The sequence below is a fragment of the Equus quagga genome, chromosome 5, assembly GCF_021613505.1.
Source record: "Equus quagga isolate Etosha38 chromosome 5, UCLA_HA_Equagga_1.0, whole genome shotgun sequence".
NCBI classification, from domain to species: domain Eukaryota; kingdom Metazoa; phylum Chordata; class Mammalia; order Perissodactyla; family Equidae; genus Equus; species Equus quagga.
This window is the reverse complement of record NC_060271.1, coordinates 107,377,041-107,399,366: the sequence shown is the minus strand read 5'-3', so window position 1 is coordinate 107,399,366 and position 22,326 is coordinate 107,377,041. Positions and strand designations below refer to the sequence as shown.

Here is a 22,326-nt window from a genome sequence, read left to right as displayed (position 1 = left end):
CAGGCCAGCTTGTCAGAGTAGTGTTGTGTCCAAGGTGACACTATATTCAGAGGTCACAACACTCAAGACAGGTCTGTATGAGTCAAAAGTCCACATGTGTTCTCTTCTCCAAATCGTGATAAACCCAGGAAACACTTAGCCAAGTTACTAACATTGTATTTACATGTTAAAAAAAAATCTTATATTTTGTACCTCCAAAGCCTTTATTCAGTTTAATATTTCTCCTTATCAATATTTACTCATTTTCTGCAACCACACTTTTAAGATGATCTTCCGTATCTTCTCGTCCTGTTTGCTTCCTCATAACTGTCTTTTCTAGATATTGCCTAGAGTAATGCCCCTCAAAGCACCGAGGTCATAGACACTTGCAGCTTGCACCGGAACATAAATCAACACACTGCTTCCTTCTTTGAATTTTGCTATGACCAAATGTGCTTAGTGATGCAGTGGATTTTCATTCTGGCTCAAGTTCCTTATCTCGTTGCAAACCCATAATAAACAGTTTTCTTACATTGGCAACTGGTTCACAGAGCTGGTCTAAAGACCAGTCTAGAAGCCACCCTGAATGGTTAAGGGGGTGCCCTGGGCTGGCAAGGTGTAACCTGATTATTTTCCCCTTCACAGCCCCACTTCCCTCCTGTGCTGCTGAGGCCTGGTGACGAGTATGACCACACCACTTGGTTTAAGTTTTCTGTGGCTTAAGGAAGTGTAAAGACATGACCTCCTCCGGGGCCAGGCTGGGAGCCTCTTCAGCAGCCTCTCTCCTGTCCAGAAATGATATGAAGATTAGAGGCTTTAAAAGTGATCCGATGAATTAAAATCATACAAATGGTAGCTGTCATGATAATCAATCTGAATACTGACTTCCTTTTCCAATAACTAGCTCCAGGCTAGATCTGATGACCAGCTCTATTCTCTGTGTACTTAGGAGGATCCAATCACCAATGTCATCATCTAAGCCCCAACCCTAGCCCAGAAGTGGTACCTGGGCCCCCGGTGTTATGTGGGCTCAATCTCTCCACCCGCCTTTCTTTTCTACTTTTCACATTCCTTTCTTTGATTCTCCTCTCATTCCTTTTCTTTTTCCTCTTCTTCTACCTCAAACCACCTTGCCCTTGTGTAACACTCTGGAGTTTTTAAAGGTCACATTAGCTCATTCAAGATGCAGGCAGATGGACCTCTCTGCCTTGATAAGGTAGTAAATGATTGAGAAGTGAGGGAGCTGAGGCTTAGAGAGGGTAAATGACCCACCTAAAGGCACACAACTAGGAGAAATTTTAGCCAGGACTTGAGGTTAGGTCATGCAAATTCAAGTCCCCTTCTTTGCTTCCACTTCAGTCTGCCAGAGTCACTGATAGGCAAAGGGGGGTCTGACCTTTACACCGTTGTAGCCAGCCATTCCTCCCAGATTCACTTTTTAAGCATTAGTCTGAGTTTAACTCTCTCTGAGCCTTAGAGGTGGGGTGACTTCAAATGCAAGATCAAAATATCCAGAAAGAATCTATAATTTTGATTCTCTGCCTTTGGGATTAACTGAGAAAGCCCAACCCAGCCAAAGTGTGGGAAGAAAGGAAGCCTTGGAAGCAGGAGCTGTGTTGGTGTGAGGAGAGAGGCCTTACCTGAGGATTGCATGTTCCGCGCAGAGCACATGTCGTGTTATGAGGCTGGGGCTCCCTCCTTTTTTGAACAATTGAATCATCAGTGATGGGTTTGGGTTGGTGGTTTTTAATGTTTCTTATACTATTATATGCTAGCAATTAGTTGAAATAAAACCAAAATCTGCACCTTCAGAAGACTCCCAGTTTCTTCACTCATCTTTAAATCTATCAGGCATGGACCTCTGGGAAATGGACCAAGTATACGGTATGTTCTGGAATCTATTATGCTTTCCAATACAAGCCCCAGCATCTTCCTAGAGGAAAGCTACTGGCAGCCTATTGAGCTTCCCATACTTCCTCTTTCTTAGACAGAATAATAAACCAAAGATACTGTTTATTTTTTAATTCACTTCAGCATGGATTTTCTGAGTACCTATTGTGTACACAGTTCTCTGCTGGGTCTTTTAAGGGATTCAAGAGGTAAGGTCTAAAGATGTAGTATGTTCCCTCAGGGCTATCACAGCCTCTCTGGGAGAGACAAGAGTAACAATAACAGTTCGATGATGTAGAACTGCACCATGACGGAGCTGGAAGCCCTGAGCACTAACTTTGCTCGTGGCGTCTGTTACATGGACAAACGATCTAACTCCACTTGGCCTCAGAGTTCTCACCTATAGGCAAAGGGATTAGCCTTTATATCTGGAAGGTGAGTAGATGTCTCCAGAGCTAAAGCCAAAGCTGGCCGCTAGTCAAGTTCTTTTTCCCTCAGGCCCTCCCTGTGGCTGTGGTGAAGGGCCTGAAAGGGTGGACAACAAATGCTCAAGCCAGCCAGAGCACTGAGCAACGAGTGCTGGAGCCTGGAGCTGTGGTCCTGCTTCTCTTCCCTGCTGGGTTTGAGCAGGCAGTGGAGGTCTAACCAGATTACTGTTTAGAGCCCTGAACAATTTGTACTTGCATCATGCTTCCTTCTTCCAGAACCCTCTGGACAACTGAATTCTTACCCTGTTACCATCTTGCCAGGATTCTCCTCCTTAATGGCTCATTCTCATTTTATTACAGTGATTGCCAAGAGTGTGTTTTTGTTTTGTTTTGTTAATTTTTTTTATTGCAGTCACATTGGATTATAACATTATATAACTTTCAGGTGTACATCGTAATATATTTCAAATTCTGTGTAGATTACCTCATGTTCACCACCCTAAAACTAATTACAATCCATCACCACACACATGTGCCTAATTACCCCTTTGCCCTCCTCCCTCCCCCCTTCCCCTCTGGTAACCACTAATCCAATCTCTGTTGCTATGTTTTTTGTTGTTTTTAATCTTCTACTTATGAGTGAGATCATACTTTCTCCTTCTGACTTATTTCACTTAGCATAATACCCTCAAGGTCCATCCATGTTGTCACAAATGGCTGGATTTCATTATTTCTTATGGCTGAGTAGTATTCCATTGTGTATATATACCACATCTTCTTTATCCATTCATCCCTTGATGGGCAGAAGTGCGTCTAAATGCATTATTTCATCTGACCTTTATAACCTGTAATGAGGTAACATAATCCTCATTAAAAACAAGAGGTCCAGGGGGCCGGCCCAGTGGCATAGTGGTTAAGTTCATGCGCTCCCCTTTGGCGGCCTGGGGTTCGTGGGTTCGGATCCTGGCTTCAGACCTACACACCCTCATCAAGCCATGCTGTGGCAGCATCCCATATACAAAACAGAGGAAGACTGGCACATATGTTAGCTCGGCGACAATGTTCCTCAAGCAAAAGGAGGAAGATTGGCAATAGATGTTAGCGCAGGGCCAATCTTCCTCACCAAAACAAACAAGTAAGAGGTCACTGACTAGAGAAAGTAACAGTGCTAGAAAGTGGCAGATCTAGAACACAAGCCCTTCAATAAGCATCCCAATGTATGTTCTGGCACTACACTAAAAAAAAAAAAGTCCCCAGTTTTTCCTTTCAGAGAGGGAAAAATCTAAGATTCATAACATACAGTGTTAGTAAAAGGAAAATTTTTACTCAATCACCATTAGATTAATGGTAGATTAATACAACTTTTTTTGGAGAGCAATTTGTCAGAATCTATCAATATTGGCAAACTTGCAAAACTCAGGGCCTAGGAGTTCCACTTCCAGAAATTTGTTTTATAGAAATACTAGCACAAATGTGTAAAGACAAACATCCTTCAGATGAGCATGTTCATTGCAATCTAATTGGTAATAATGAAAAATTTAAAATTACCTAATGCCGTCAATACAGGAATGGAAAATGATAATCCACACAATGGAATATTATGTGGTCATTATAAAATATGAGGTCAAATAATACATACAGTATCCTTCGGTAAAACAAAACAAAAATTTATGTATATTAAGAAAGTCTAGAAGGGCAAATCAAATTAACAATGGTGTCCTCTGGGAAATAGAATTTGGAGGGGAAGGAAGACTTCCACCTTTTACTTTATTGATATTGTTTGAATTGTCAAAGACAGGCATCTTCCTTTTGCAATTAAAAAAAGAATTTAAGTCAGCAAAATCCAGGGGACCCTTTCATTTTTTAAAAAATAATTTTAAACTTATTGAAAAGTTGCAAGAACAGTACAAAAAACTCCCTTACACCCTTTACTCAAAGATCCCATTCAAATTTTACCACCTGTCTCAATAATGTCCTTCCTAGCAAAAGGATCCAATCCAGGAGCACAAATTGTACTTAAGTTTCTTCAGTTTCCTTCAACCTGACACAATTCCTCAGTCCTCTCTTGACTTTTAGGACCTTAATACTTTTGAGGATTGTATTGGGATTTGTCTGGTGTTTCCTCCTGATCAGATTCATGTCATACATTTTTAGCAGGAATATCACTGAAATGAAGCTATGCTACTCACACTGCAGGCCGTCAGGTGGTGCACGTTCTGTGTGGCCTCTCACTGTTGAAGTTAACTGTTCACCTGAGTAGGGTGCTGTCTGCCACTCAAGTTATCAATGTATACATTAGCCATGGGGCCTCAGAGGTGAAATATTAAGCTGACTGCAATCCATCTACCAGTTTGATTAATTGCTCGATTCAGGGTTGTAATAGTCTAGGTGCCAGAAATCATTTAGGAAACCCTAGTGAAGAAAGAAAAATATTTTCTTATTCCCAAAGAAACCTAACAACTACAAATTGGTTCTGAATTTATGGCCTCTAGGTTTGAGAATACATTTATCACCCAAGTACTTTGTTTTCCTCTGTTCTAAAAAAAGAATTGTTTTTATAATAAGCGAAGTCTAAGTAGCCCAAGTAAGGATATTCACCTTTAGGGCAGTTAAAAGAAGTTACTGGTATTGTAATTAATTGTGTTTATGAAAGACAATAAAAAGGCTAAGTTTGGTTGTCAAGCCATAAATCTGATAAAAGTAGAATTTCAGAGAAAGTGATCTTTTGCAGGAACAACCAGTCTACCCCTGTTCATGAAACACCCACAGAAAAGAGAACTTTGATTTGCTTGAGAAAAGAGCTTCTACATGGTTATGAGACATGTAGAGTGTGACAACATGTGAGCATAACTGGGATATTGTTTGATGAAATCGCTGAAGGTATCAGCAAAAAACAACTTTACAGTCTAATAACTCGACACTTTCAGTTCATGTGAGGTGGTAAAAACAAACATGGTATTCAATATGAAAAACACCATATTTAACTAAAGAATTATTAAGGCCTTGTTGAAAATGCAAATATCTACTATAATGCAACTCCCCCACACCCCAGGAATAAGTCTCCAGGCCCCCAGGAGTCTATGCCTTCTTTACTGTACACCCCCTGCCCACAACCAGACTAGTGCTGTATTAGTCTGAGTTCTGATCCTTCGCAGGTGAGCATATCACGGATCCATGGATTCCTGTGTTTGTTTCAAGTTCAAAGGACGTAAGTTCTTATTAGCTGTGGGATTTTCATTTTTCCAATTCCCACTCATTTTGCCTAACAAGATGTAACATAATTGCAGAATCATTGCTGTAAAGACTAAACTAAGTGACAACATGGATGGATCTTAAGGGTAGCATGCTAAGTGAAATAAGTCACGGAGAAAGTCAAATACCGTATGATCTCACTCGTAAGTAGAAGATAAAAACAGCGACAAACACATAGCAATTCAGATTGGATTGGTGGTTACCCTAGGGGAAGGGGGGCAGGGGGAGGGCAAAAGGGGTGATTAGGCTTACATGTGAGGTGATGGACTATAGTTAGTTTTTGCGTGTACATGATGTAATCTACACAGAATTCGAAATATATTATGATGTACCTTTGAAAGCTATATGTTATAATCCAATGTTACTGCAATAAAAAAAATTTTAAAAGACCAGAGTACTAAGATGTCATGCTGTGGAGGTTGAACTATTGTGACCATTAGGTGACCAATGACAGTCCAATCTCAGAAGACTAAAGGAAGTTAGTGTCAATGAATAAATGGATAGTTTGCAAAAAGCAGAACACGAGAAAATACAGGACTACCAGCAGAAGACAGGAGGGAAGCACAGCGTACACCCTATTCCCTAGTTCCCACTATCAGGTGTAACCATTTTAAACAATTGGATGGATCGCCAGCCTGCAATGGGCTATTTGGACAGCAGTGCAATCCTTTTCCAATTGAGGCATTCATCTTCTCCCTCTAAGTTCCAACTTCTTCTCTAAGACAGTTACTCAAATCATAATTAAAGTCTCAGATGCTTTGGGTAGCGCTTCCAGCTGTAGCTAAGTAAAGAAGTCAGTAAATCCTCTCCTCAATCTAGCTGGAAAAAACTGACAAGACAATTTTGGTGCTCTGTAAACTGACTAAAAACATACAACAATCTGAGATGTGTTTATGTTTGAAAAAACTGAACTTTGGGTAGGAATAGTGGGAGACTGTGGCAGTTCAGTCACTGTGGAGGTTCTACCAGGGCAAAACAGAACGTGAGGACCAGCAAGTTGCTATGGTTGACGGGGAATTCACTCAGTTTGGAGTGGTGGGTGATACTCATGCCCAACAGTATTATCAATATAAGTAACAATCTTGGTGCTATCCAGGCAGGGAGGATTGATGGCTCTACCGGCTTGAGGCTGCACACATGCATAGCAGAGACCAGAGAAAGTCCAAGCTAATTCATATACTCCTGGCCAACTCTGAGGCTGCATGCATCTACAGAGGCAATTAAAAGGGGCTCAGCAAAAAGCAAAAGCCAGGACAGACTTGACAGCAGCTTAAACACTGAATTCACTCCCTACCTACACACAGATCCATCAGCAGAAATCTGACTGGTTGAGGTATCTGAGCACAACTTCTGTCCTGTTACTGTCTGACGACGAAGGTATGAAGACATAGGGCAACGCCCGAAAAGCTGAGCTTAAAAATAAATACAAGAATGGATTTTTTTTTATTTTCACAACAAATATTTATTAACTCTTATTATGTGCCAACACAATGCTAGGTATTGGAGACTTAAAGACACTAACTTGCTGTCTTCAAGGGGTTCATAGTCTAGTTGATGGAAACATGAAAACAGGTCCATTGTGGGCCAGAGGTGTTTGAGAATGCAGACTTTGGAATCCGGTAGGCCTGGTGCCAGCCCTGGCCCTACCACTTAGTAACTTTGTGACCTTAGACAAGTTACATAATCTTTGGAGCTTATCTCCTCAGCTATAAAATGAAAGTAACAGTGCCTGTCTCTAACTAATTATGGTTTGGCCATATAGAGAAATAGTATGTAGCCTAAAAAAACAATGAAGTCGAACTGTGAGTATTCTCATGGAAAAATGCCCAAAATATATGTTGGCTGAAAGACCAACATTCTACTTATTGTAGTCTTACTGTAAATAAGAAGAAAAGAATTTTGTAGTGTAGAAAAAGAAAGGATGTATACCAGCTGTTTGAAGTGTGGTTCATTAGGGGGGAGTATCTAAAAAATAAATACAAGAATGTTTTAAAAAAAGCAACCAAAAAAAATTGAACATAGAGATTATAAAAAAAAGAACCAAGTGAAAATTCTGAGGTTGAAATGGACAACAACAAATGAAAAGTTCACTCGAGAGGCTCAGAAGCATATACAAGATGGCAGAAGAAAGAATAAGTGAACTTGAAGATAGATCAATAGAAATTGTTCAATCTGAAAAAGAAAAAAGAGACTGAAGAAAGTGGAACAGAACCTCAGAGACCTGTACCACAACATCAAGCACATCAACCTATGTGTAATGGGAGTCCAAAAAGGAGAGGAAAGAGATAGCAAAATATTTCAAAAAATAATGGCAAGAAACCCCCCAAATTTGATGAAAACCATTAATCTATACGTCCAAGAAGCTCAACAAACTCCAAGGATAAATACAAAGAGATCCCCACCTACATACATCATATTTAAACTGTTTAATGCCAAAAGCAAAGAGAAAATTTGAAAGCAAGAGAAAAATGACTCATCATTACAGGGGACCACCAGTACAAATTAACACCTGACTCCTCATGTGAAACAATGGAGTCCAGGAGGCAGGAGAATGACATAGTCAAAGTGCTTAAAAACCAAGGATTCTGTATAACCCAAAACTACCCTTCAAAAGCAATGAAATAAAAACTTTCCCAGATAAAGAATGAGGGAATTCATTGCTAGCAGACCTGGCTTTCAGGAAATACTAGAGTAAGTTCTTTATGTTGAAAGGAAATTAAGACAGTAACTCAAACCCATGGAAAGAAGTGAAGAATATCAAAAACAGTAAATATGTTAGGTTAATAAAAAAGAGTCTGTACATTTTCTCAGCTCTTCTTTAAAAGACATAAAATTGTATAAAACAATAATTGTAACACTGTATCATTGAGTCTATAATACACATTTATAGCACAAGGGAGGGAAGTTTAGGAAAAGGAAATTTATTGGAGCAAAATTTCTATATTTTACCAGAATATTAATCTGAAGTAGATTGTGATAAATTAAAATGTAACCACTAAGAAAATAACTCAAGCATATAGTAAAAAAAAAATCAAGACGAATTAATGATACACTAAAAAAAATACTATAAAAGAAGGCAGTAAAAGGAGGAAGAGGAAAAAAAAGAGACATATAGAAAACAACCAGATGGTCAATGTAAATCCAACCATATCGATAATTCCATTAAATGTAGATGCTTTAAACACCCCAAAAAGCAGTTTGTCAGACTGAATCAAAAAGCAAGATCTAGCAACTAACCATATGCACCAATAGGGGGTAAGTAAATGGATGGAAAAGATATACCATACAAACAATAATTAAAAGGAACTGGAGTGGCTATATTAATATCAGACAAAAGAGACTTTAAAACAAGAAATATTACTAGAGACAAAGATATTTTATAATGATAAAAGCATCAACACATCAGGGAGACATGACAATTATAAATGTATATATGCACCTAATAGAGCCTTCGAAGCTCTGAAGCAATCATTGTGACCAGAGGCCATGCCTGCAGTTACCTTAGTGTTAGGCATAACCCAACAGTTCTGGTAAATACTGCTTCAAGTTTCCTGAACAGAACGTTAACCTTTTTTCAGATGAGTATTTGTCTCAGCACAGTGACCTCTACTGGTACTAATATAAACTAAAATGCAGTGTCTGCCTTTTTCATAGAAATGATCCATTCCAGGATAGGGCCATTTGGTTAGAGAAAGGATCAGAGAAACCTAGAAGATACACAGTAGAACACTCCTTTGAATCACAGGGAGTGCTGCTCACTTCCTTATCATCATAGCAATAAGCCAGGCCAGTCTGTCCAGTAACAGCGCGCTAGGAGCTGGCTAACACTAGCCCCTACAGCAATAGTTTTCAGTTCTGGTTGTATATTAGAATCACCAGGGGAGATGTTTAGAACGTTAATGCCCAGGCTTCACCCTCAGCAATTTTGATTTCATTAGAATGTTTTTAAAGCTCTCTGGTGATTCTAATACGCAACTAGGGGTGAGAACCTCTGCCCTAGAGTAAAAGCTTTCCCCATTATTGTCTCATAACATTCACTAATATTATAAGTACATGAATGTGTTTAGCTGGAATTTGCCCCCCAGCTTCATGAAGCACTTCCTCAAGAATGAGTCACAGAGAAATAATCTTCCCAGACCAGATATATATCTTGGTAAGGCCCTGACATCCCTACCAATAATCCTGGCACCCAAGATCTTCAGAGAGAATTATTTTGAATTTTTTTTTTAGATTGGCACCTGAGCTACCATCTATTGCCAATTTTTTTTTCCTCTTCTCCCAAAAGCCCCCCAGTACATAGTTGTATATTGTAGTTGTAGGACCTGGCTGTGCTATGTGGGACGCCACCTCAGCGTAGCTTGATGAGCAGTGCTAGGTCTGCACCCAGGATCTGAACCAGCAAAACCCCGGGCCGCCAAAGCAGAGCGTGCAAATTCAACTATTCAGCCATGGGGACAGCCCCTATTTTGAATTTTTTTAATATTTTGAATTATTGTTTGAAGTTAAATGTCTAAACCAGGGGTTGGCAAACATTTTCTGTAAAAGGCCAGAGAATAAGTATTTTCTTTTTTAAAGATTTTATTTTTTTCCTTTTTCTCCCCAAAGACCCCCCAGTACATAGTTGCATATTCTTAGCTGTGGGTCCTTCTAGTTGTGGCATGTGGGATGCCGCCTCAGCGTGGCTCGATGAGTGGTGCCATGTCCACGCCCAGGATTTGAACCGAAGAAACACTGGGCCACCTGCATTGGAGCACGCGAACTCAACCACTTGGCCACGGGGCCGACCCCCAGAGAATAAGCATTTTAAGCTTTGCGGGACTTACAGTCTGTTGCAATTACTCAACTCTGTCACTATAACACAAAAAATTATAAACAATACGTAAATGAATGAGCATGGCTGTACTCCAATAAAACTTTATGGATGCTGCAATTTGAATTTCACATAATTTTTATGTCATGAAATATTATACTTTTTTTTTAACCACATAAAAATGTAAAAACCATCTTAGCTCATTAGCTATATGAAAATAGCAATGGGCCAGATCTGGCCTGCAGGCCCTAATTTCCTGAATCCTGGTGTAAACAAATAGCCTGCACTCTGCAAGAATATAAATATTAAAGCATAGCGTATCCATCCACAGGCAAAGGAAGCAGTACATTCTTGTTACAGGAGCCCAGGAACTCTGGTGACAGTCCTGATAAGTATCATGGTGAACTGGTCCATCTACCTTTATCTCTGCCACATGTATTCTCTTTACAGCCATATTTTTTTTATCCTTGTCAGTGAAAGGCTACATTTTCCAGAATCCAGATTTCTTAAGATATGTTACAAACCAAAGTAAAAACTAATAGGGTCTTCGTATAGGATCACATCTAGCCACCTTCAAGCTTTAGTCACTGAGAACCACCCAGGGAATCTACAAAGGTAGACAGGCTGTAATCTTAGGCAGCTGATAATCATATGAAATGGATGCTGCTGGTCCAATGACTTGACCTTTCTTACACGGGTTAAGCTAACTCACCTGGGCTCACCAGTTCTTGGGGTGGGAGGTAAGTCTGCACCCTTTTCTGCAAAGAACTTTCTACACAGAAATTTTTCACACTCTTTCTGAGCAGAACTCTCAGAGTTAACCCAGATGATGAGAGAAAAACCTTCCACTAGAATTGCAGGGTAGAGCTGGGCATTGTGAACAGCAGCCTAAGGATCTCTATTCTCTGCAAGCAGATTCAGACAGGAGTCCGTCTTATAGGTGGCTAAAAGGAAAATGTGGGCTTTTAATTGAAATGGTGATTATAAAGGTCCCACAGAGGAGAGGTTCCAATATTATACACTTAGTTTAAGAGATTAGAATTCATTCATTCATCCATTAACTCACTTTTCATATTTAAGTGTTATTAAGTGCTAGGCAATGAGGAAACGGGACAAGACCTGGTACCTGCTGTCGCAATTTGTCTTATGGTGGCATACCTGCAGAAAAGTAAACAGGCAATTACAGTGCAAATAGGAGTCCCACTATATGAGGAATTCAGCATGTTGAGAGCAAGGGAACCTAGACTTGACTTTTCAATACATGGAAATTTTCCAGAGTGGGATGAAAACGTCTATTTTCCCACAATTAAAAGACAACACGGGGCCGGCCCCGTGGCCGAGTGGTTAAGTTCGCACACTCTGCTGCAGCGGCCCAGGGTTTCGTCGGTTCGGATCCTGGGCATGGACATGGCACTGCTCATCAGGCCATGTTGAGGCTGTGTCCCACATGCCACACCGAGAAGGACCCACAACTAAAATATACAACTATGTACCAGGGGGCTTTGGGGAAAAAAAGGAAAAATAAAAATCTCAAAAAAAAAAAAAGACAACAAACTATGTTGAAACATCATTTTTCAACACAATATTGGTAAAAATTCAACAAGCTTAATAGCCCCCCATGTGGTTACACCACGTGTAGCACGTGGGCAATGGTACAGGGAAATAGGCTCCTATACACTGCCACCAGGGCACGCTAACAATATATAGCAAAAATATACACAGACCCTTTGACCCAGCAACTCAACTTCCAGGGATTATCCTAGATACGTGCGGTCACACACGCAAAGTATGGTCCAAGGTTATTCACTGCAGCACTGGAATAGTAATTATCCATCAATAAGGAACTGGTTCAATTCCTGTTACTCTTTGCTCAAAACTCCAGCAGAAAAAAGTGAGTCTTGCCCAAGACATACGAGGTCCTGTATCTGTATCCTACAGCCCTCTCCCTAAGCCATCTCATCCCACTCGCCCTCTCTTCACTCCATATGCCTCCTCACCCTCCAACAACTCAAACTACTTTAGGGCCTTTGCACTTATGTGCCCTCTGACTACAATACTCCTTCCCTAGAAGTGACTTATTCCATCACTTGCTCAGATGGCACTATCAGAGGCTTCCTTCAACTATGCTTTACACAAAAACCACCCACTTCCTCTGCCCTCTCACCCTGCTTCACTATTCCCATACCAGTTATTACCCACCTGATATCTGTTCATTTGTCTCTCTAGAACTTAAGCTCCATGAGAATAAAGACTTTGTTCACATGTGTATTCCAAGGCCAGCAGTACCTGGCACATTAAAGCAGCACAAGTTTACTGCATAAATTATGCAACATCCACGTAACTTAATAGTATGCAACATAAAAAAAAGGTGCCATTTTAACTTTTATGGAAAATCTCCAAGACATGAAATGTGAAATACAAAGTGTATATATTTTGTGTTAAACTAAAAAAGGAGACAATATCTACGTATTATTTGTTCAGGCTACAGAACTGGTAACAATGGCTGCCTTTTGGGAGCTAACTGGGCGGCTGAATCAGGTAGGGAGCCTTCTCACTGTATGCGTCTTTGAGTGTATTACCAAGTCAAAAAATGTGGGAAAAGAAAAAAAGCACTAGGTTTGAGAAGTGGCCTTGAGGGCTTAGCAGTTAATCGGCTACTGCATTCCACATGCTCCAGAATTATCCTTCTATCCAGCATCTTTTCCCCATTAAGCCTGGAAAAAAAATAGCCCAGTTATTAACAATGGTATCTACAACGGGTAGGACCATGGGTCCTCCATTTTGTTTTTATTCTGATTTTTCCATAATATGGTTTTGTTTTAAAGGAGCAACAAGGGGCTTAATCGATTAAAAAAGCCTGGGCTTTGGGCCTGGCCCTGTGGCCTAGTGGTTTAAGTTCTGCACGCTCCACTTCAAGCAGCCCAGGTTCACGGGTCTGGGTCTCGGGAGTGGACCTGCTCCACTCACCAGCCATGCTGTGATGGTGTCCCACAAACAAAAAAAAATAGAGGACTGGCACAGATGTTAGCTCTGGGCTAATCTTCCTCGACCAAAAAAAGAGGATTGACAATGGATGTTTGGTGAGGGAGAATCTTCCTCAGGAAAAAAAAAACAAAACACAAGAGCTTTGAAACCATAGGCAGGATTCAAACTTCCTCTTAGCAGGTTAATGGTACAGTATTAAGTTACTAATCTCTCTGAGCTCATTTCCTCTTCTGTGAGATGGGGTTAACAGTACTATTTTGCTGTGGGGATTAAGTGACAATATCCTTTGTTATTTTTACTAGAATAGTAATAGTAAACCTGTAAGGTGTGAAAAAATACCAGGCTTTGAAATTGACTACTGGTATTTTTTCCCCTTCATTTAGGATAGTTCTGGATATAACAGCCTTAACACTATATAATCATAAACCTAGGCTCTTTGCCCCTTCCTTTGGCTTATCACCAGTTCTCATCACCCTCCAAAAATTCCAAGACCAGCAAGGCCCCTAGTTTTCTTGTTACTTTGAAGTTCTTTCTTCATCATGTCTTTCCAGCTATACACTTGTATGTACATCTTCCAATTTACACAGCCCTCCCTTCCAAAGGTCTCCAAGTAAGCTGCTCACTAAGAGCCAGATCCAATGCATTCTTTGCTATTACCCTTCACTTTGATAACTCTTTGCTAACTTGTCAGTTTTAGAGCTTCCAATTCCAATTAGCTTAACATATCTTGGAAATCACCGTGCTCCTTTAGACTGCAAAATAGGCTACACAAGGATGAGAATCACAATCCTATACCACTCTTCATCTAACCAAAGAAGTCTCAAATTGACAGCATCTCAAGATCCCCCTCAGATTTTATTGTCCTCAGGAGAGAGGACACAGCAAGATGGTAGGACCACACCTGCACTTCATACTTAGCCTAGTTCAAACCCCAAGGGAGAACTACCACTGTGAAGTCTAGGGTATGCAGTACTTACCTCTCTGGACTTAGCTGAGAGGACCAAGATTAAGATTCTATGCCCCAAACACTCAAATTAGCTGCCTTTTCAAGTCAGTCACATAATCAATTCAGCAGTCCCAATCACTAAATAAAGGAAAAAAGTGCACAGCACCAAAGTGTATCATTTTAAAAGGTATACTAAACACAGGGGTACTAAATTGCAGACAAGAGTATGAAAGGTGTTGGCTTATCTACCCAGAATTCCCTCTCCTCTAAGAGTAGCACTTTCCGCACTTGTTTCTTAAAACCATTTTTGCCCCTAGCCCTCCGCATCCTTTTTATCCTTTCATACCACTAAGACACTGCTAAGTAACCCATCCCAAAGCTACAGGATTAATGATTCCTACTCTTGGCTCAGAATTCCCACTTCCAAAAATTGACTATCAGGATTGTTTGTTCTCTACAGATTTATTGTTGAGTGAACTTATCTTTATATAATACAGAACAATTAAAGCTGGCCAAGTGCAACAAATAAGCCTGCCAATTATACACATAGCTTTATACCAACTGTGTAATTCAGCCAGTCATCAAAATTCCAAAAACAAAGCATCCAAACTTCCAACATACTAGTGATCATTCAGACCACCAAATAAATTTGAGGCAGACCAGTGTTCCCAAATTGCAATGCTATCCACTAACTTTGTGGGAAAGCACAAGAAAATGGACAAGGGCAGATACCTGTGCCACCAGCACGGATTTTTTTTTTTGCACCAAGGCTAGAGAATATACCTGGTAAAAGCTCGACCAGAAAACTCTCAAAATTAACTGTTACTGGCCTACTATACTTAAGACATTTAAAAGTCTGAATAAAGAATCCACTGGCTATAACATTCTAAAGTCTACCAGATGCTACAAAAAACTACATGAGGTGTTGCTAAGAATAAGTGAGATTTACAAAACTGCTTTAGTCTCAGTAACATTTCTGATTGACACATTTTTAATTACTTTGCACCAGCCTGGCAAAATAAGATAAAGTATATTGGTGGTCAGGAACTAAAAAACCTAGCTTGGTAATTAACAGATCTCTGCTCAGAATAAGGCAATCCATTTGAAGAGACAGAGGAGAGTATCTGGGCTGGAAAATTTTGCAAAGCTGGTTTACATGAATGTTTTGTCCCAAATCCAGACAATTCCTCAAACATGCAAAAACTTTGGCTTAAAATTAAAGAAACAAAAGAACATTGAGAACTTCCTAAAATGGGAGTTCTAATTTGACACCATCTCATCTAAATAGCCTAAAAACCTCAATTAGTTACTGTACCTAAATAGCCTTCAGAAAATAATTGTTTCTCCAGCATCAAGTCCAACTACTACTTACACCACATTAGTACACTCTTTGCTTAGTTCCTGTTGTGGTCATTTATAGGCAAATCAGTGGTCCCTCTAGATTGACAGATTTGAGATCATTAACCTAATATCGAATACCAACTCAGATTAATTTAGGGACTTGTCACTATATATTCATGCTATTAAGTGGAACTGGAGTTCTTATCTTACTCAAAGCTGTAAGGGTAAAAATGAATTTTCCTAGGGTATGTATACTACAGTTAATGATGTTCAAAACTTAAATAACACCATTAAACTTTAAATGTTAAGTCTGTATGAATATGGTTTAATATCATGGTTGACTCCTGAAGCTTACACCAAATTGAGTGTGTTAATATTGAACACAAATCAAAATCTAGTTAGAAACATTTTATTTAAATGTGCCAAATAAAAACCCACATTTTCAGACCATAGGATGTTAATACATTCAACAAAAATTTATATTATTTTACTGCTGTGAATTTACAGAGTAATAATCCAGATCCATTTTGATTAGATGGTTGAAATACCCTTCCTAGGTTACACTTTACAGACATCACAAATCCCTTATAATAATGTAAACAAAATAACTTTTCCCTAAAAGGTGAACTTGAGAACTTCAGTCCACTCTTTCAGGACTCGCACTTCTTCGTGGACTTCCTGATGGGGAACGACTAAAAAGAAAAACATTCAGTTTGGAACCAATTAGTGCCTGCTGAAAACTTATTCTTCTTATGTGCATGTCAGGTTCAATAAATGCAAAGGTGGCCAAAGGTACTAAATTCCTATAGCAGACATGTAAAAAATTATGTAAGAGATTTATATACAAATCCTTTGTCCCTGCTTAAGACTAGGCTTAACAGCCTCCTTGCTAAAATTACAAGGTTAAATTAAAGGGAACAACTATTTGAATTTGAGGGGTTTTTGATTATTAAGTAACAACCAGGCAGATAACGGTTTAGCTGCCAAGACTTCAACCTAAAAAATTTTTTTCTTCATGTGGCCACTTGCCTTTTTACCTACCTATCATTCCCATGCAGAAAAAAAAAACCCATGCATTCTTAACACGAAATTATACAATTAAGGGTTCACAGGACTCAACACATCTTAATGATCATCCCAACATTTTGACTAAATTTTCCAACAAAATATAATCTGATGTTGAAGCAGAAAAAGCAATCATCTAAGAAACTTAGTATCTAGTATTTTCATATATATATAGCACCAATTCTCCAAAGAGCTCAAAGCCTGCAAAGTAGGCAGTAAGCAAACAAATTCTGCAGAGGCCACACTTGACAGTTAAGCTTTGGCAACAAATTATTTAGCTTACCTTCTTTTTGGAGATGGAGATCTGGACTTTGATCGGCTGTCAAAACATGAGAAATTCTATTAAGAAAAAAATACTAACCAATCCCTTTCTTATAGCCACAATACCATGAAATGAATCCCCAAATAGTCCCTGAGCTTAAAAGGTCAGGCTGCAGTTAAACTGAAAAATAGTCTATCAGTTTTTCCTAACAAAAGCCAATCTTCCAACAACCATTCATAAAATGAGTGAAGTGCTTTATTTTATTACAATTAATCTTTTACACTCTGCTTTAAGCACAATTATCTCAGAATGCTTCTCCATGCACCTATCCGTTCTAACAAGGGCCTCTTAATATAACCCCAAAGTCACAAACTTCTTTCCCACTATAACTTGACATTCCTTTGTCCAGGAAGTCAGCCAGAACAGGCCAAATATAAATGAAGTACTAAAGTTTGGTTTATTAATAAGGTACTGTGTTCCCACTTAACACCTAGGCTCAGAGTTACCGCTTGAAATTTCAACAATTCAAAACACTTTGAACTCTTTGGATATTGGTGCCATATAACTATAAGAGCACTAATCAGACTTTTACCCTACCTGCTTCTTGGTCGTGAAAGAGACCTGGATCTTGATCTTGACCTCGACCGGGATCTTAATAAAAAGAAAACCAAAAAGACAATTTACCAATTAGTCTGTAGGAGTAATTTTCTTAAACACCTACTGAGCACCTTATTAAGTAGGTTAGGAATAGACGGGCTAAAACTGAGCAAGATGCAACTCTTGCCTTATAAAAGTCTGAGACTGGACAAATGATCACACTTTCAACAAGCTCTGATATCAAATAAATAAGGAACCACTATCTCAATTATTTGTTTCTATCATACTCAGTGAGCTGGGTTAATTGTCAAAGTTCCTGTACGGAAGCACAATATTCTTAACCAGTGCGTGGTACCCAAGAGAAATAAAACAGATGGTTTTCATTTGAGAACACTGTATGATTTAATTTTATCTTACAGGAATAAAATCAACCTCACACAGACTCCTGAACTCAGACTTCAATTCTTTAGGTGAATGAAAAGGAAGTCATGAGTGGGTAAGGCTTTATTCTTGGATCATCGACAAGCTATCATGGTTCATGACCATCAATTTGTCACATAAACCAAATCAGGCTCTGACATACGCATGTCGGCGTCCTGGGATCAAAATAAATGCAATTTTCTAAAGAGAGGGTCCAGATCTTTCTCAAATGAACCACAAGTTTTAGAATTCCTGCATTTAAGGACTTTGTGATATTAATGAACAGCACTAACTCCCTAGAGTATTGTGAACTCCTTGTTTTCTACAATTTTATCAATTTCTACTTCTAAGGCCTTCTACAAAGGAAGTTAAAAAAAAAAAGGTGAAGTTCGCAGTTTGGTTTCCAACTTCTTAAATTTTGGTGTCTAAACTAAGCGTCTAGTTCAACAGGCCATATTCACCCATATGTACACTACTACCATGGTGAACAACTTTCCATGGTCTCAAATTCACCCCAATCATTCCAAAAAAGAGAAACTACGTTTCAACTTGCTTCTAACTGCAAATCTCTTCCTGGTTTCTTTGATTGGATTTTATTATTTTTTTTAAGAAAGATTAGCCCTGAGCTAACTGCTGCCAATCCTCTTTTTGCTGAGGAAGACTGGCCCTGAGTTAACATCCGTGCCCATCATCCTCTACTTCATACCCGGGATGCCTGCCACAGCACGGCGTGCCAAGAGGTGCCATGTCCACACCCAGAATTGGAACTGTTGAACCCCGGGCCTCTGAAGTGAAACGTGCGCACTGAACTGCTGCGCCACCAGGCCAGCCCCTCTTCCTGGTTTCTAATGGGCCTTCTTATCAGGGATCAGCAACTCTCTTTTAGAGCTGGTATCATTTACCTATACAATAAACATAACCTGACTCCAAAATGTTTTCACCAACCTTTCTACCCAGTGTTCACTGGAATGATTTGAGATTTATACTTTAGACCCTCCCTCTACCATGGCCTCTGCAACAACCCTTAAAATCTTCAGCGGGCTTCTCTTCAGCTATACAACTAGGGTAATATCCATTTACAGGTCGTGTATAAATTCAACTTTTAAATCTCAAATATTTTCCAAAGTATTCCGCTTCAATTATGTCCTTAAGACACTCTACTGCTGTCATTAAGACATGACAATCCAAACAGATAAATAAGGGAAAGAAAAGCGTTACATACTGGAAATACCTCGATCCTTTTATAGAACCAGACCTAGATCGTCTGAGTGAGGCTGATCTCGATCTACGAAGAGACACAGATCTTGATCGTCGAGGAGATGCTGATCTTGACCTAAAAATTAAATCAAAGATGTTTAAGTCCATCTCCAATTAAAGTCTTTCATTGCTTGTTAAAACTTGAAATAAGCAACATCTCTCACCTCCTTCCCCTGCTCCTGCTCCGTGAGCGAGAGTATCGCCTACCTCTGGATCTCGAATGTGATCTAGACCGTGACCTATTTTTCAAGTTAGAAAAAAACAAGATGTCAGATGATAACTCGGTTTTAGAGTTTGTGTGCCTCTGCTGAAATCAAATCTCATAACTATTTAAATTTAGTGTCTCATTTGGAAATAAACTCTGGGCCTATTAGTTTTTTTTTTTTTTACTACCTAAAAAAAGATTTGTTAAAAGCTGAATTACATCTTAGAATTACATAATATAAAGCACTGGAATGTGTATTTAAAATAAACCTTGCAAGTTTGCAGGTCGACCCTCTTTGGCCCATGGTCTAGTAGATCTAGACGATCTAGAAGTATCTATAGCCGGTCGCTGCATCTAGATGTTTTCTTCAATCTAACGACGATCAAACTGACAGCCAAATGAGCCAGGTGAGGCTTGATTGACGCAAGAAGATTTTTCTAGTTGGGAATGTGGTCAATCTGGTGTTCCTCTTTCTAAACCGGAGGGGGCCCCAAATGTAAGCCAAATTTACTGTTACGGCGATGACCGTCTCAAATTTTCTGCCCTTTAAAGAATAAGGTGAAGCTAGGTGTAGATGACTCGAGGGGATCTGGCCTCTTATGCTGATCACCTCAAGGTCTAGGAGGATCTTAATTGTCGGATTTGCAAGGCGCCTCAGCATGATATCATAAGGCTCGTGACATTCTGAATCAAGGCGACTGACTCAAACGAAGAAACCTGAAAGGTTTTGACCAGGTTGATTATTAATATATTAACATTTATTTAATTAAACAAAAATTGTAAAATACACCTGTACAATTAACATTCAAGATTATAGAAATATATTAGTTTCTGCCTTGCTAATAAAAGAATTACTCGATTAACCAATATACCGACCATTCCCTTATTAAAGTAAATACCTGCTTCTTCTTCGCCGGCTGTAGCGATGACAATCATAAGCATAATGTCCCTTTTCGCCACACTCATAGCATCTATCATTGGGATCAAAGGGACGTCGGGCAGGTGGTCTATCAAAACGAGATCTCCGAGGCATGCCTGTTGATAGTTCAACCCTCACTCTGGATCCACAAATCACCCTATAAAAGATATGCAACAAAATTCTAATGCTAAAAAAAACCACGTGGCTTCCATTTAGAACTTTCCAACCACTCTTCCCCCTCACAAGCTTCAGCTCTCCTTATAAGCCCTTCCAACGCCACCTTTGCCCTCCCTTCATTCTTAATTAAATTATGACTAGCTATTTAGTCGCCTTCAGACTACAGAATCCAAGCTCAGCATCTAGCTTACTACCCAGCCCACATGAATAGTCTAATGACTCTAAGTTTCATAACCGACATTTTACTTACTTCCCATCCAGACCTCGCACTGCATCTTCTGCATCTCTAGGATCTTCAAATTCCACAAAGGCAAATCCTGGAGGATTTCTGGCAATCCACACAGTTCTTAACGGACCATAATAACTGAAAGCCCTCTCTAACTCGCCTTTGCCAGCACCAGTTCCCAGGTTACCAACATACACCTTGGTTTCTGTTTAAAAACGCAAATAGAAGAATACATGTTATGCAAAATTTGCCCTAAGTTTGAACGAATTCTTTGCCTTAAAAGAGGCTATCCTTAAGACTGTGCAAACCACATTTAACGCTCTATCAAGAACTAAATTAATGATTTTAGTCTTAAAACCAACAAAGTCCATAAATCTCTGAAAAGCTAGCGTACGACAAAGTTCTTAACATTCCAGTAAAAGGGGGGGGGAACCTCCAAAACACAAGCGCAGCTGCGTGGTAGGATATTCCGAGGCGTGGGGCGGGCTCCGCCCCGGCCCCGCCCCCGAGTCCCGGCAGCCCCGGGCGCGCGGGGAGCGCGCGGGCCGGCGGCGGCAGCGGCGTCGGCAACGGGCGGGCCCGGCAGGGGCCGAACCGGGACAGCAGGGCTGCGCCGGCTCTCGTTCTCCGCGGCAGCCGCCCCAGGCGCAGGCTCGCCCAAGGCTGCAGCTCCCCGCCCCAGAGCCAGAAACCGCGCTCGAAAGAGCTAAAAGAGAAAAGAAACCAGCCGCCAGACGAAAAGATTAGGTCTCCGTTCCCACTCCGCAATCCGACCGATCGTTTGACGAGAAGGCGCAGCTCGAAACTGCCAGTTTTGTTCAGTCGCAAATTCACCCTTGATTTTACGGCTGCGACCAGATCTGTCCGCTGAAGTGGCGGGAAAGCGCCAAGGAAATGCGCCACCATGGTCGTCAATGTGCGCAAAATGGCAGCCGCGGGCGGCGTGGGGGGGGGGGGGGGTGCGCAGGCGGCCGGTTCGAAGAACGGCAGCACGAAAACAGTAATCGTGGGCCTGGCTTGGGCTGGGGCGGGAGACGAAAATGCCCAAGCATTAACGTGTAAGTCGGCACAAAACGACCCCCACCAGCCCGTCTTCCTTCGACACCCCGCCCCCGCTGCCTCCGGCTTCGTATGGCGTGCGCCGAAGCCGCCATTACGCACGCGGAATAACCGTCTCCCAACAGCCGCGCCAACCCCACGGCCTCGCAACACTCACTACGCCCACAGCAACGTCCCTCACTGGGCCCTAGCCCCTTACCTCCTCCGTACCGCCCGTAACGCGACATGATGACCGGCCCACGAGCTCCGCTCTTTTAGCTCACAGTGCCCAGGAATCAAGTAACGCAAAAGCCGCAGCACCGACTCACTAGCCAACGGTCCCGGCGGCACTACAAGGAAAAGCCTGGGCTCACGCTTATATATGCGGCGGCTGGGTTTCTTTGCGCATGCGTCAGCTCAACGTTCTGCGCGGCACAAAGGAGATGGGCGGAAACAGCCGAGAACCGGCGCGGAGGGAAGTGGAGAGACCAAGACGCCGGTCAGGGGCGGAGGGATACGTTTCCATGGG

General features: G+C 40.7%; 2 protein-coding genes across 5 annotated transcripts in view; one reads left to right on the top strand and one right to left on the bottom strand.

Annotated features, from left to right (window-relative positions):
• GALM (galactose mutarotase) overlaps positions 1 to 1,790 on the top strand; it is a 52,268-nt gene extending 50,478 nt beyond the window's left edge. The window contains exon 7 of the mRNA XM_046663443.1: positions 625 to 1,790. Within this exon, the coding sequence (XP_046519399.1) occupies positions 625 to 702 (78 nt within the window). The 3' untranslated portion in view covers positions 703 to 1,790. The remainder of the gene's footprint in view (positions 1 to 624) is intronic.
• A 14,234-nt stretch (positions 1,791 to 16,024) lies between these two features.
• On the bottom strand, positions 16,025 to 22,197 carry SRSF7 (serine and arginine rich splicing factor 7). 4 transcript variants are annotated; one of them, XM_046661145.1, is made up of 8 exons: positions 22,018 to 22,197; positions 20,784 to 20,964; positions 20,337 to 20,513; positions 19,397 to 19,471; positions 19,207 to 19,308; positions 17,556 to 17,609; positions 16,980 to 17,015; positions 16,025 to 16,323 (listed from the first exon to the last, which is right to left on the bottom strand). In XM_046661145.1, exons 1-8 carry the CDS (start codon positions 22,043 to 22,045, stop codon positions 16,269 to 16,271), a joined length of 708 nt encoding a protein of 235 aa, XP_046517101.1. In that variant the 5' UTR covers positions 22,046 to 22,197; the 3' UTR covers positions 16,025 to 16,268. The 4 variants fall into 4 exon arrangements, with proteins under 4 accessions (XP_046517101.1, XP_046517100.1, XP_046517103.1 ...); XM_046661144.1 differs by having other exon boundaries at positions 19,198 to 19,308; positions 22,018 to 22,191; XM_046661147.1 differs by lacking the exon at positions 16,980 to 17,015.
• Positions 22,198 to 22,326: the final 129 nt, after the last annotated feature.

Excerpts from the sequence above, each read along its gene's own strand:
- SRSF7 (XM_046661144.1), bottom strand. The coding sequence starts at position 22,045 with ATGTCGCGTTACGGGCGGTACGGAGGAG. Across the intron at positions 19,309-19,396 it reads AGCAGGAGCAGGGGAAGGAG|GTCAAGATCAGCATCTCCTC; the intron begins GTGAGAGATGTT and ends TTTAATTTTTAG. Across the intron at positions 17,016-17,555 it reads CTTTCACGACCAAGAAGCAG|CCGATCAAAGTCCAGATCTC; the intron begins GTAGGGTAAAAG and ends ATGTTTTGACAG.